This window comes from Macadamia integrifolia, chromosome 4 (assembly GCF_013358625.1).
Source record: "Macadamia integrifolia cultivar HAES 741 chromosome 4, SCU_Mint_v3, whole genome shotgun sequence".
Taxonomy (NCBI): domain Eukaryota; kingdom Viridiplantae; phylum Streptophyta; class Magnoliopsida; order Proteales; family Proteaceae; genus Macadamia; species Macadamia integrifolia.
The window spans coordinates 20,234,400-20,247,220 of NC_056560.1; the positions used below are offsets into that span (position 1 = coordinate 20,234,400).

Here is a 12,821-nt window from a genome sequence, read left to right on the forward strand (position 1 = left end):
TTATTAGTTATAGTGTCGAACATGATAATGACATTTACATAAATATTTAAGTTAAAAATTATAATGTCATTTCTGTAAATGTTGGCAACAATGTTAAGAGATCGTTTCGGAGCAAGTTTTCCCAAACACCATTGTTATTTATTTTCTATTTTGGAACTAGTTTTGGAACATTTTTACCAAAATCGTAAATCTAGAGCCAAAGAATTCTCCCTCCCTCTTTCTCCAATTGCTTTTGTTTTCAAAGTTTTTCTAAGTTCCATTCTTTTGATTGATTGAACATAACTTAAGTGTGTCCTGATGTGGCCCAGTAAGTAAGTGCACTAACAAACATTGGAAAGCCTAAGGAGTTGTTTCATCTTGGAGGTCAATTATAGGAATTCGTATTACAATATAAAAGCAACTACAATTTTATAGAGAGTGACCAGTAGCACTACTAAGCTCCACCAATTATTCGTAATTCTCTTTTATGATTAAAGCTCCCCTACAACTACAATACATGATGGAATTCGCATATTCTCATTTATTTGGTACTAATTCCAACATTAGAAATCACATATAGCAAGATAGATGGAAACGGAGGCCACAAAGGACCAGGAACTCTTGATGCTAGAATACTAGTATCATGCTGATGATGCTAGCCTTGCCAGAATCCTCTCTCTTTGACCTCTGAAAAAGACCAGCATTTCCTCAGGATCTGGATGGTTCTGTTTGATTACTGGGACTTCCTTGAAATTCTTTATCCAAGCATCCAATCGAGGGAAAGTATGGGATTCGGCTAACTTCACACCCACTATGTCTTCAATCACAGCCAACCAATAAGCAAGCCCTCCAAATGCCAAGTCGGCTAATCCAATCTCCTCCCCGCCAAAAAATTTCTTTTCTCCAAGCCCATGTTCTTCAATGGTTCTAAGCATTTCCAAGCTCTCTTTTATAGCTTTTTCTTGTTCTTCCCCAACGGTCCGAAAGACTGTCCAAATAACTGAGCCCTAGAAGAAAAGCAACAGTTGGTCAAATTCTTGAAATGGCTCCGGCCCGGGCGGCTCATACCCTCACTCGCTTCCTGCTAGGGGGCCAATCCCAAGTAGCCTTGGCCTGACCTTGGGCCGCCAAGGCTGCTAGAAATAGGGGGAATACTCCGGATATCATAAAAGATATTTTAGTCTAATGACTAAATGGATCATTGATGATCAGGATGACGAGCGCCAGGCACCCCCTCACCCAAAATAATAAAAAATCAAGGGAAAAGATTGAGTATGCTAGCGGATCACCTAGGAATTATGCATGTTAACATCTACTGGCCGTTAGATGAAACATAAGAAATCTCATCCATTGGTAACCATTATCTTATATGACCTACCCAACTCTACGATGATGATGATGATGATGATGATGATGAAAAAGAAGAAGAAGAAGAATCCAGCATTTTATGAGATATAGATGCCTTATCATCGGCAAATTTAGCCCAAAACCGAGCGACGGCTCTTTCAAAAGGATCAGTGGGAAGCAAGGGGTTCCAAGGCCACATCTCTTCTATATATTCGAGGATGATTGTGGACTCTGCAATTGGCTTTCCCTGGTGAACGAGCACCGGGATCCTCCTGTGAACTGGGTTGTACTCTAGAAGCATGGCACTCTTGTTGGTGAGATCCTCATTTACATAGTCATAATTTACATCTTTCAGTTTTAGAGCCCAAATGACTCTGTAGCTAAATGGACTAGGCCAAGCACCGATTACCTTCACTTCTTCCATTTTAAGAACAAGGATGGCTATGAAAGGCCTGTTAATCTATTTGCTTTTATAGAGATTAATGGAGTCTTCTGTCTTGAGCGCCAAGCCATTTGCTTATGATCAATGAACTTCCTTTTACTTTATAATTTATTGACCAAAATGAGCTTCTACGAAATGGTTGGTATTGACTGTTGACTTTTGATTTCTGATAAATTATGTAGGAGAACCATATCCAACTTCCGTTTTGTCCTTCTTTCTGGTTAGTATTATTTTGTTGAATACTAATTGGGAAGAAGCTCTGTACACAGTCGTGCATACAGCCCTCAGATGGGAATGAGGAGGTGCAACACAGGCCGTCGTTCCCCATCCCTCATCCAAAAGTCATGTGCAACCGTGCATCATTCACGGCTATGCACATAACATAAAAAGGTTTTCTAGACTCTGCAGTCCACAGTGAGATCGATGAATTGCATGCATAATTGTTCCACATTATAGCATGATATGGTAATTCCAACTGTCAGATATTTATTAAAGGGAAACAGACTCTCTTGGAAGCAGGGGATGAAGCTGCATACATTTACCCCTCCCAGATCTTGCAGTGGCGGTAGCCTTGTGCACTAATTGTAGTTTAATAGTTTGAATTCATAATTTATCAAATTTTGATTTCTAATTCATACATGTAAACAATCTCTGGTGGGGTAGAAAACATAGACAAACACAAGAGGATGACCCTCTTCCCCATTACTAAATAGCCCATATGATTTATCAGTCAATTACATGGAGATTCACCAAGCAAAATGCCCCAGCGTCCTCCTAACCAGTTTATGGTTTTTAGTCCTATGGGCTTGGGATGGAAATTCTCTTTCAAGTCACTCGCTGTTCTAGGATATTACCTCCCAAAATTTCAGGAAGAGCTGAGCAGCAGAGCTGTTCAGGGATCCACCGACTACCTTGTTCAGGTCCTGGAGGTTCGTATACTCATTCTTGTAGCTTGGCACCGTAGCTGGTGGTTGTTGACCCAATTTCTTAGGCATTATACAGGGTCACGAAGCACCCTAGACTTAGCTCACGTCTTGCATGGTCGGCCAATCCGAGGGTTGTTTCTTGGTGAAGAGAAGAGCGAGCTGTAATGGCTTCTTTACTGTTCCCAGATCTCTACTTGTAGAACTGACATCTGGATTTCTCACATGTTTACAAATCTATGAGTGGGAAACCGAAACCGCTTTAACGTAAACCATGACTGGAATTCTAGCATTTGGAGCATTCTTTCGAAGCATTTCGTTTTGGGTTATACATGGTCTACCAAACGTGAACTGCTTCAGTATCTACTGCTTTTGTTTGCAGCTCAAGATATCATCACATAATAAACACAAGGCAAGCTACTAAATAAGCAGTGGGATACAGAATACTACTACATTGCCAAAAAATAAATCGTGGAGAAAACACTACTATTACAGTTCCACTCTATTTGAAAACTGACCGAAATGATGTAAACAGACACCTGATTAACATTGGATTACATGGCGATACAACCGCCATCCAACAGTCATACAACGCATAACCATATAGAGCAACTCCCCTTCAAAATTGCCAACATTGACCTCCAATACACCATGTAAACAAACAGACCAAGCAATTGTTTGAAGATACAGTGTACCTCGTTGCCAAGAACAGATAATGTAAATACATACAATCAACTTTTACCATACCTAGACAACCAGCCAAAAATGATATTAACTGCCCCCTAATTCACTAGGATAACGAAGAGCATCTGTATATGCAAGTGCTCCAAATTATATTCATAGTTCCCCATTTCATTATTTGAAGGTGCCTCTGTAAAAAGCAAACATGGACATCTTCAAACAATCCACCCTTAGCACCTCATGACTTCACATCTTTCATAACTCCATCCTTTTCAAGTTCACTGACTACATCTCTCAGTGATGGAACCTTCATTGCCAGAGTCCTGTACAATCTAGAATACCGAGCTCGGGTTCCGTCCGCTGTCCTTGCTAGAGCAAGCAAACTTAGAGCCTCAGGGAGTTCAGCAAATACCTGTTTCATCTCCTCCAAGCTCATATTTGCCAGAACACTTGGCCTTGGGACAACCCGCACAATCTCTCCACCTTTGGGTTCTTGCACACGAGCATCTGCTTTGATGACCAGCTCAGAACTAGAGTTTGCTCCACATTTAATGATGAAGGGGGTAGTCGAGCCAGTGTTGAACTGCAGGACATTCCACTGTGACACATCTGTTTCAGTCCTTGGGACCCAATCTGCAGGTGGATGGAGAGCATGCGCTTCTTCTTGAAGATGGTCATCTTGTTCTGGAATGGACTGCAAATATCCAAAGAGGGGAATTAACATGAACCAATATGAATGGTTGGTCATAGGTCATATGCAGTATAACTGAATCACGACAGAAATATAAGCATGAAATAAGCATTACACTATAATAAATTCAGTTCATAGAAAGCGAAAAACTAATGCGTTTATTAGACTATAGATGATGGATCCTAAAACTCTTCTTGAACAACATGCTTCCATCGGCATTCTTATTATGTAAGCGCAGCCAAACACCATACAGTCTTGAACCTGTACCTTCATGCTGGCATCTCGTGCTTTTACCATCACACCAAATAACAGCCCCTCATCTATGTAACTATAGGAATAAGAAAACAAAGAGAAAAAAGGGCCTTAGCCTCTCAAACTGGCTAAAAGAACTATTCTTAACCAATAACGTGTTTGTCTACTGGGAATACTTGTAGCCCAGGAGTATTCTGTTATGTGTGCCCTCAACCAGGCATGAGCCAGGCGTAGCAATAAACCAAGAAATTGGATTGTGGTTAGTTATTATCTTGTGAAGAAGTTTAGTATAATGAGGAGTGTGAGGTGTAGGTTGAGCAATGAGAGGATCCAATTTCTATTGGATCATTAGCTCCGGTCGGCAATCAGAGAGAATTGCCACTGAAGCTATAATAATGACATTGAAAATATTGATTCCCCCATATTTTTCTCTGTGAGACAAGGTTCAACGACCTCCTAATATGCCCCATCTATTGCACTCATCATTGTTTCTCTCTCCTCTACCTATCCAAGATAGGCAGACCAGGACAGTCGATGCACGTACCAGCCTGGTATCAGAGCCTAAGTATGGATTAGAGGGTTGAGACGCTACAAGAAGACTATACAAGGGGAAGGGGGACAATCCTTGGTAATGAATTATTTATTCATCCAAAAAAAAAACCCCCGGGGGGAGGGGAAAGGGGGACAATCCTAGCTAACTAAATGACACTTCAAAATGACACTTCAATTGGTGGGGTGGGGTGGGGTGGGGTGGGGTGGGGTGGCCCCAGGAGACAACAATGAGCCTGTTCCTTGGGGTGTCACAAACCGGGTGGTGGCGAAGTAAGCTGATCTTGGAGGAGACGTCAAAATAGATGGCTTTCCCAATCCTTTCCAGAGAACGGGAGTTGGGGGTCCATCTATGAAGATTACATTCCATTCAAAGGTGGTTGATGGTAGCGCAAAAGGCGAGCTTTCCGACTGTGTCACACATGGATGAGCCATTGAAGGTCATGTCCACCCAAATCCACTCACGACCAAGGAGGAGGATGGGGCGGGAGGAGGGCCAACAAGAGCAGAGGACCTTCCAGATGGAAGCAAAGAAGGGGCAGAAGAAGAAGAGATAATCAACATCGTCAGTACCATTCCAGCACAGACAACAAGAGGAAGGGACTTGAATGTAGCGGAAGTTGAGGAAGGACTGCGTTGGGAGGCAGTAGGAGAGGGCTCGCCAGGCAGTGAAGCTCTGGCGAGGAATGTGGCCTTTAAACCAGATGATTTTTTGCCATTGGATAAAACGGTATTTGGAATGGATGAAGTTCCAAGCAGAGGTAGAGGAGAATAAATCCGAGGGGGAGGGCACTAGGGCAGCCAAATAACACTATCCTCTAATCCTCTATGTCCAGGGGGGATGGGGGGAAGAGAGGACCAGAGATCCGCCAAGGGAGGAGGGAGAGGGGGAGGGGACCAGCCATCAGGGGAACGAATGGAGGCCATAGTGGTAGATCTGGAGGAATCGTCGGAGGGGATGATGTGGGGGGAGACAAGCGGTAAAAGGATGCCAGCGAGGTGCCAAGGATCTAACCAGAGGGAAGTGGCTGAACCATTGCCAATGGTGCAAGAGATAGCTAGAAGGGCAAAGGGCCTAGATTTGAGAATGTTGCGCCAAATCCAGCAGGCATCCAGGGGGGAGGCTGTCCAAATGAAATCATTTTTAAGGGGGACAGAATAGACCCAGGAGACCTAGATGCTGTCTGCCTGGAGACAATCTTCCAAATGAGTTTGAGAAAGGCTGAGGAGTTGACATCTTTGATTTTATGGAGGCCCAGACCTCCTTCAACTTTAGGGCGACAGACATTGGTCCAACTCATGGGGTGAAGAAATCTAGTGGCGTCAATTCCGTTCCAAAGGAAGGCACAAAGGAGAGAATCAATGGCTTTGGATGTGGAGGTAAGGAGAGAGAAGATACCAATATAGTAGAGATAGAGAGATTGAAGAACAGATTGGATAAGGACAAGACGACCAGCATAGGAGAGAAGCTTACCTTTCCAGAGTTGGAGCTTCTTCCTGATGGAGTCAAGGATGGGGGAGCAATGATGGAAAGAGAGACGAGAGTATAGGAGAGGGAGACCAAGATAGCTTACAAGGAGTGTTCCTAGAGAGAAACCAGAGATGGCAAGGAGATGAGCTTGACAGGCATTGGAAACCCAAGAGAAAAACAGGTTGGATTTGAGGAGATTGATTTTTAGACAAGAGAGGGATTCAAAAAGATGAAGAGAGGCCATGATGTTGGAGATGGAAGAAGGGTTAGCTTTAGAGAAGATCATGAGATGATCAGCAAAAGTAAGATGGGTGAGCATGAGAGATATATATTTAGGGAGGGAGAGATAAGGTGTTGGTCAGTGGATGATTGGATTGATTAGGAGAGGACTTCTAGGGCTAGATAGAAGAGGAAGGGAGAGATTGGGCAACCTTGCCTGATGCCCAGGGAAGAAGAAAAGTAGCCTGCAGAATTGCCATTAATGAGGACAGAGAAGCGGGGGGTGGAGATGCAGGAGAGAATCCAATGGACAAAAGAAGGGAGGAATGATATTTGAAGGAGGAAAGTAGAAATGAAATCCCAAAGGATAGAGTCAAAGACCTTGTGGATATCAATCTTGAGAAGGGCAGAAGAAGTGTGAGATTTGCGATTGAAGCCTCCAACAATCTCATGGCAAAGGATGATGTTGTCAGAGATACTTCTACCAGCAATGAAAGCAGATTGATTTGGGCTGACGAGGGAGACAATGACCTTTTGGATCCTATTGGCTAGGATTTTGGCAATGAATTTATAGATAAGATTGCAGAGGGAGATAGGCCTGAAATCAGACATGGATTGAGCACCCTCTTTCTTAGGGATGAGGCAGAGAAAGAAGTGATTAATACAAGAGATTTGGGAGGGATTGAGGAAGAAGCTACAAATGGCAAAGATGAGGTCATCGCGGATGATATGCCAGCAAGAGGAGAAGAATCCCACGTTGAAACCATCAAGGCCCGAAGCCATATGGCTCAAGGACAACAAATCTTTTAAGAAGAAGAACAAATCCTTTAAGAAGAACAACAAATTCTCAAAAGACTCAACGTGTTCGAGAGGTTCAATACTAGGGGTCTCAATCCTGAGCCCGCATCGGTAGGCCCGACCAAGCCCGACTCACTTAAGGCCCGACCTGAACCGGTCCGTTTAATAAAAATGTCGGGCTTCAGCTCGGCCCGTTTATTAAACGGGCATTCACGATGCAGGCCACTAGCCCGTCAGGCGCCCGACTGACCTGACTCACTTAAGAAGCACGCTAGAACCGACTCATTTAGCCCGACCAGCCCGACCCCCTTAAAAAATGCCTAAATACCTATTTTACCACTAATACTACAAAATATGAGTAAAGAATATATAGGACTGAAATATCCACATTCTAAATGGGACATTCAATCGTTAAAAAGAGTGTAATTCTTGCAACTTAGATTACATTTTAAAGACATGATTCCCTTGGATATATATATATATATACTTGCTAAATGGGACATTCAATTGTTATCAATTGTTCAATTGTTAAAGACATGATTCCCTTGGTTCCGGAATTGTGAATGTTATCCTCTAGTAGTTTTAAAGCCAATAGTTTTATTCCTTTAAAAAGGGATTTTAGGGTAGGCACATTTAGAGCCCGTTTAGAATTAAATAGTTCCATAGCCCGTTTAAGGTAGCCTGATTAAAGCCGACACCGACCGGCCCGATTACAAACCGTACCATGCCCCCCCAAATCTAGGCCCGTTTAAGTAAACGGGAGTTCACGGTGCAAGGAGTTCACACCGCCAGGCCCGGTTAGGCCCGACCGATTGACACCCCTACAACCTCACACTCACCATGAGGTAGGCAAAAATACTAGAGCTCCTATTCACTCCCTTGGTCACACCTTCTAGAGGGTAGCCCGCCATTACACTCCAACTCTCAATAGACCTTCACGCCAAAGTTGGTGAAGTTGGACTCCCTGTAGTACAATGGGGAAAAAGATACCACCAAAGTTGGGTTTGTTGGGCAGAGCAATTTCTTGAATTCCACCAGACATCAATGGAGGAGAGGGTGACATTGGTATCCTTCCACTTGGAAGGAGATGCTCAACTGTGGTTTCAAATTTCCAAACAAGACCAACAATTGATGACATGGCGAGCCTTCTGTAATGGACTGCATTCCAGCTCAGACCTACCTCCTTCCAAGACTTTTTTGGGGATTTAGCAAAGTACAACTTGGCTCTGTTCGTGACTATCAACTTCCATACGAAAAGCTCCTATCTAAGGTGGGACCTCTTCCACCAAACCGACAGGTTAGCTTCTTTGTAAGTGGACTGCAACTCTTTCTAATCTTCTCGTGGGACACCTTACAACTCTTTCTGCAGCTATTGGATTAGCTCATTTGTACGATACACACGATCATTCACTCAAAAGAGAAAGCAACCACCCTGATATTGAACCAAACAATCAAGGTTCAAATCTTCCTGTTCGTTGACTCACCTCAACGAAGATATAAGAAAGAGGGGCTAAGGGACTTTGCTACAAATGCAACGAATGATTTGTCCTGGATATCGGTGCTAAAAATAATTTTTTATTTAAGGTTGTTGCGAAGAGGAGGCTATAACCATGAAGCATCAATTCCCTCTATATGACCTTGAGGACAAGGTAAAAATTAAAAGGGAGAGAGTTGCTACGTGTGCTCTCAACCAGGCATGAGGCCACGAGTAGCAGTAAACCAAGAAGTTGAATTGAGGTTAATTATTATCGTAATTAGTTATCTTGTGAAGAAGTTTAGTAGAATGAGAAATATGAAGTGTGGGTTAAGTAGTTAGTGTATGGGGAGTTATTGTAAATGTGGGAAGTAACTGGTGGGGAAAATTGTAACCATTGAGGAGTCTCGAGGTTAGATATTTAACTGGTGGAAGATAGAATAATGGCATAGAAAATATTGATTCTCCTATATTTCTCTCTGTGAGAGGAGGTTCGGCAACCTCCTAATATGCCCCATCTTTCTTGTCCTTGTTTAATATGCCCCATTTTTCTTGTCCTTGTTTCCCTCTCCTCTTCTTATCCAAGATGGGTAGACAAGGGCAGTTGATGCACGTGCCGTATTGGCAAATGAAATGACTTCAGAGAGTTGCTTCAACCACAAGAGGACCCAATAAATACTTACTGAAATTGTTCCTATTGTATCCTCATCCTTAGGGTAATATTACCAGAATACAACTACCTTGAATTCGGACTAGGACAAGCAAAATATCTCCCTTTATAATAACATAAGAGGCTCAATCACAAGACTAGCACCTCCACCCCTCCCCGGCCAAAGAAAATAAAAAGAAACGCACCCACAATTTTCTAAATCCATGACAGACAATTCATTGAAGTTGAGAACAATCATATAAAACATCCGAACCAATGATGATCTTTGAGTGACCAAATAAAATTGCAGTCCCTACATTATGTACAAAAGCATGTTTACTTTCATCAGTAAAGAACAACTTCTCCAAAGTTCTGCTAGCAATGCACCACCAGGGTATGAAAATTTCATTTTCTCCGCCGACATGACAAAGGCATGGAAAGCTGGCATTCATCCAAAACATTTACATGGAAAAGTTGGCTACTTTTTCAGCTTCCTCAATCTTTGGTTTCAGTGACCACAGTTATCATCAATTTCATAAATGGAAGGCCCAGGAAGGATGTAAAATTCATTCTCGCGGTCGTCATAGTATCTTTCTGCTTCTGTTTAATGTCACAACATCAATTCGATGAAGACCATTTTTGTCTAATTGCAGACTAAAATTCGTTTATCTTCGCTTTTTTTCCCTTTTGAAACTCCTGAATTTTCTTTTAATTTTTTTGTTGTTCTTTTTTGTGATAGTGCTTTCTAAAAGACTTCATCCAAGAGTCTGATCTATAGATTGTGTCTCCCCATAGTTATGAAACATTTATTTATTTTTTATTTGAGGGAACAGATGAAAAGTTTGGGTGAGCTTGGGGCACAACGGTTAAGGTGCACTATTGCAACATGTTGGTCACAGCCTCACAGGTTCAAAACTTGGAAACAGTTTTTCCTGTGAAGCAGGAGGTAAGGCTGAATACATTTGCCCCTCCCAGACCCTGCAGTAGTTGCACTTTTTTAACAGATGAAAAGTTTGAAGGAATCCATTCTAAAATACCATATATTAAGAACTCTGTTATTCTCACTTCCCAGGATCCTTCATAGACAAACCTTAGTAGTGATTCTGAAAATCTCCACAAGCTCAGGTAATGGACACAGATTTGTTTAAGAAACATGCAATTTTCAGCTATACTCTAAACTCTAAAGTAACTGAATAACAGGTAAAACAGCTACAGCTCAAAAATCCCTTCAGAATCCTACACGAGGATTATCGTCCAAAATTCTGTGGCTTGATTCTGCAGAATAAGTTGCTAGCCTAATTCTCCAAAGCACCAACTGAATCATACAATTATCAGTCAAACACCATCCGTTTTAAATGCCATGAATCCCAGGCAACTAGGATTTTGAGATCCATGAATCTGTACTCAATGAGCTATTCACGACCCAATTGCCACACTGAGAGAATATTCTAAAGCAAAATAATTTTCAATTTCCGAAACTTCACTATCTTTTTTATTCTTGTCTGGACATTAAATATACCACTGCATGGTTGCATATCTTCCTCAACCTGTTGTACTTAAGGCTATGAAGAATTACTTGAAATAAAAACATCTTTAATTGCAAGATACAAGATTTGAGGCATACCTTAACCACACTACAAGCATTAGCAATTTGTCTCTGGACACAAGGATGATCAATCTCAAGAAGAGAAGGCATCTGTCCTGCAAGATCATCTAGAGAAGCAAGTAGGGCCTTCTTCTTACTTTTGCTTAGTGAGTTTACAGAGGCCTGTCTCATTATGTCCTGTTTATAAAATTGACTTATAAGAAATACAATCTCCACTTCAAGTAAATAAAAAAGATTAACTAAAGTAAAGTAGAAACCTTGACTCCTTTTAATATGCCATCAAGGGATATCAGAGATGCCAACCGTGCATCCTCCGCTGCAGTGGAAGTATTTTGAATAGGCGAACCACCTTCTCCTACCATTAGTAAAGCTGCATCACTTCGTATTTGTTCCAGAATCTGGTGATAGAAATAGTCAGTAAACCAAATATATCATTTATAGTCGTAATATGTTACACATGATAGGGTATATTAAAACATGTTACAAGGCTCAGGACTTTGCATTCATGTTAGGTGATATACATGTTAGTTAATATAAAAGGCTCTGACTTTGCATTGGTTCACAGATTTTTTAGATTTCTTTGAACTTCACGCGTAGGAGTAAGGGCTAAATCTTCCATGGAACACACAACATTGAGAACCAGAAATCCCAATGTACCAGCTGATAACCATGAAATATTGGGTATTTCTCCCAATACAGGATGTCCAGCAGACCAGGACAGTTCTCTAACCATCATCATTGACACAAGTCTAGACCTCTACCTTGGGCCAGCTCACACACCTTTCAACTGTATCCTAAATTAGTCCAAATATTTTGCAACCTCAAGGATCACCCTATTGGAGTTTCTATATTAGGAGTACTTTGGGAACTAGTGCCACAGAAGGTTTCGACCTTCAAAATTCATGGAAACCTCGAATTTTTTCAGCCTTGGTGGAAACCAAAATATGTTTTTTTTTTGTCTGATTTTTGTGTACATCTTATTTTTGACATTTCTAACATATTCTATTAGTTTCGTTAAAAACACACACACACACACACACACACACACACCCCGATCCCTAAGCTTACATATATAAGTTATGGGAAAAGGTTGGGTATGCTGCCGATATCAATTATGCTAGCACCCATTGTGTCTATCTCTCTCTTCCCTTTTTTTCTGAAATGACCCTCATATCCTTCCTGAATGATACTCCATCATGTGATCCTATTGGTGCTAGCCGCTAGTATACTTGATATTGGCAGCATACCTATCCCTCTCCCATAAGTTATCTACTAGAAACGGAAATACATGATTAAAACGAACAAAGCATACTGTAAATTTGCAAAACAAACAATAATGTTACATGATAGGAAAATATATTAAATTGAACACCAAATATTAACCCTGTTTTTTCAAATATATGATGTAGGATAGTGTATTTTTTAAAACAGAAAATTTTAAAAATAATTTGTCATGCAAAAACACCATGAATGCGTAGAGCGAGTCATTCTAACCAACATATAAAAAATTGATAGCATTCTACTATGTATACAAGTACATTTCACATAAAAAATAAATAAATAAACTGAATTTTGGGAAAAATAGGGTGGTTTACCTTTTTGCCCCAAGTACTCTTCCTAACGTAGATCTCCTTTAATTAAAGAAGAAATTTGACAATTTTTAGCTTCAATTAAATGTTTCCCAAAAGAAATAGTACTTTGAGCAAAAAGGTAAACCACCCCACCCTATATTCCCCAAAA

The 12,821-nt window shown here is 41.2% G+C and overlaps 2 protein-coding genes across 2 annotated transcripts in view; both read right to left on the reverse strand.

The window, feature by feature from the left end:
• Nucleotides 1-360: 360 nt before the first annotated feature.
• On the reverse strand, nucleotides 361-1,750 carry LOC122075307 (glutathione transferase GST 23-like). The gene is made up of 2 exons (XM_042640286.1): nucleotides 1,442-1,750; nucleotides 361-986 (listed from the first exon to the last, which is right to left on the reverse strand). The coding sequence occupies exons 1-2, from the start codon at nucleotides 1,748-1,750 to the stop codon at nucleotides 621-623; spliced, it is 675 nt and encodes a 224-aa protein (XP_042496220.1). The 3' UTR covers nucleotides 361-620.
• Nucleotides 1,751-3,092: 1,342 nt separating this feature from the next.
• Nucleotides 3,093-12,821, reverse strand: part of LOC122075486 (kinesin-like protein KIN-14B) — a 104,887-nt gene continuing 95,158 nt past the window's right edge. Inside the window, exons 21-23 of the mRNA XM_042640523.1 lie at nucleotides 11,339-11,479; nucleotides 11,100-11,258; nucleotides 3,093-4,066 (exon numbers count right to left, since the gene is read on the reverse strand). Of these exons, the coding sequence (XP_042496457.1) occupies nucleotides 3,611-4,066; nucleotides 11,100-11,258; nucleotides 11,339-11,479 (756 nt within the window). The 3' untranslated portion in view covers nucleotides 3,093-3,610. The remainder of the gene's footprint in view (nucleotides 4,067-11,099; nucleotides 11,259-11,338; nucleotides 11,480-12,821) is intronic.

Coding starts and splice junctions, on each gene's coding strand:
- LOC122075307 (XM_042640286.1), bottom strand. CDS start 1,750: ATGGAAGAAGTGAAGGTAATCGGTGCTTGGCCTAGTCCATTTAGCTAC. Junction 987..1,441: donor CTAAATTTGCCGATGATAAG/GCATCTATATCT, acceptor CTTTTCTTCTAG/GGCTCAGTTATTTGGACAGT.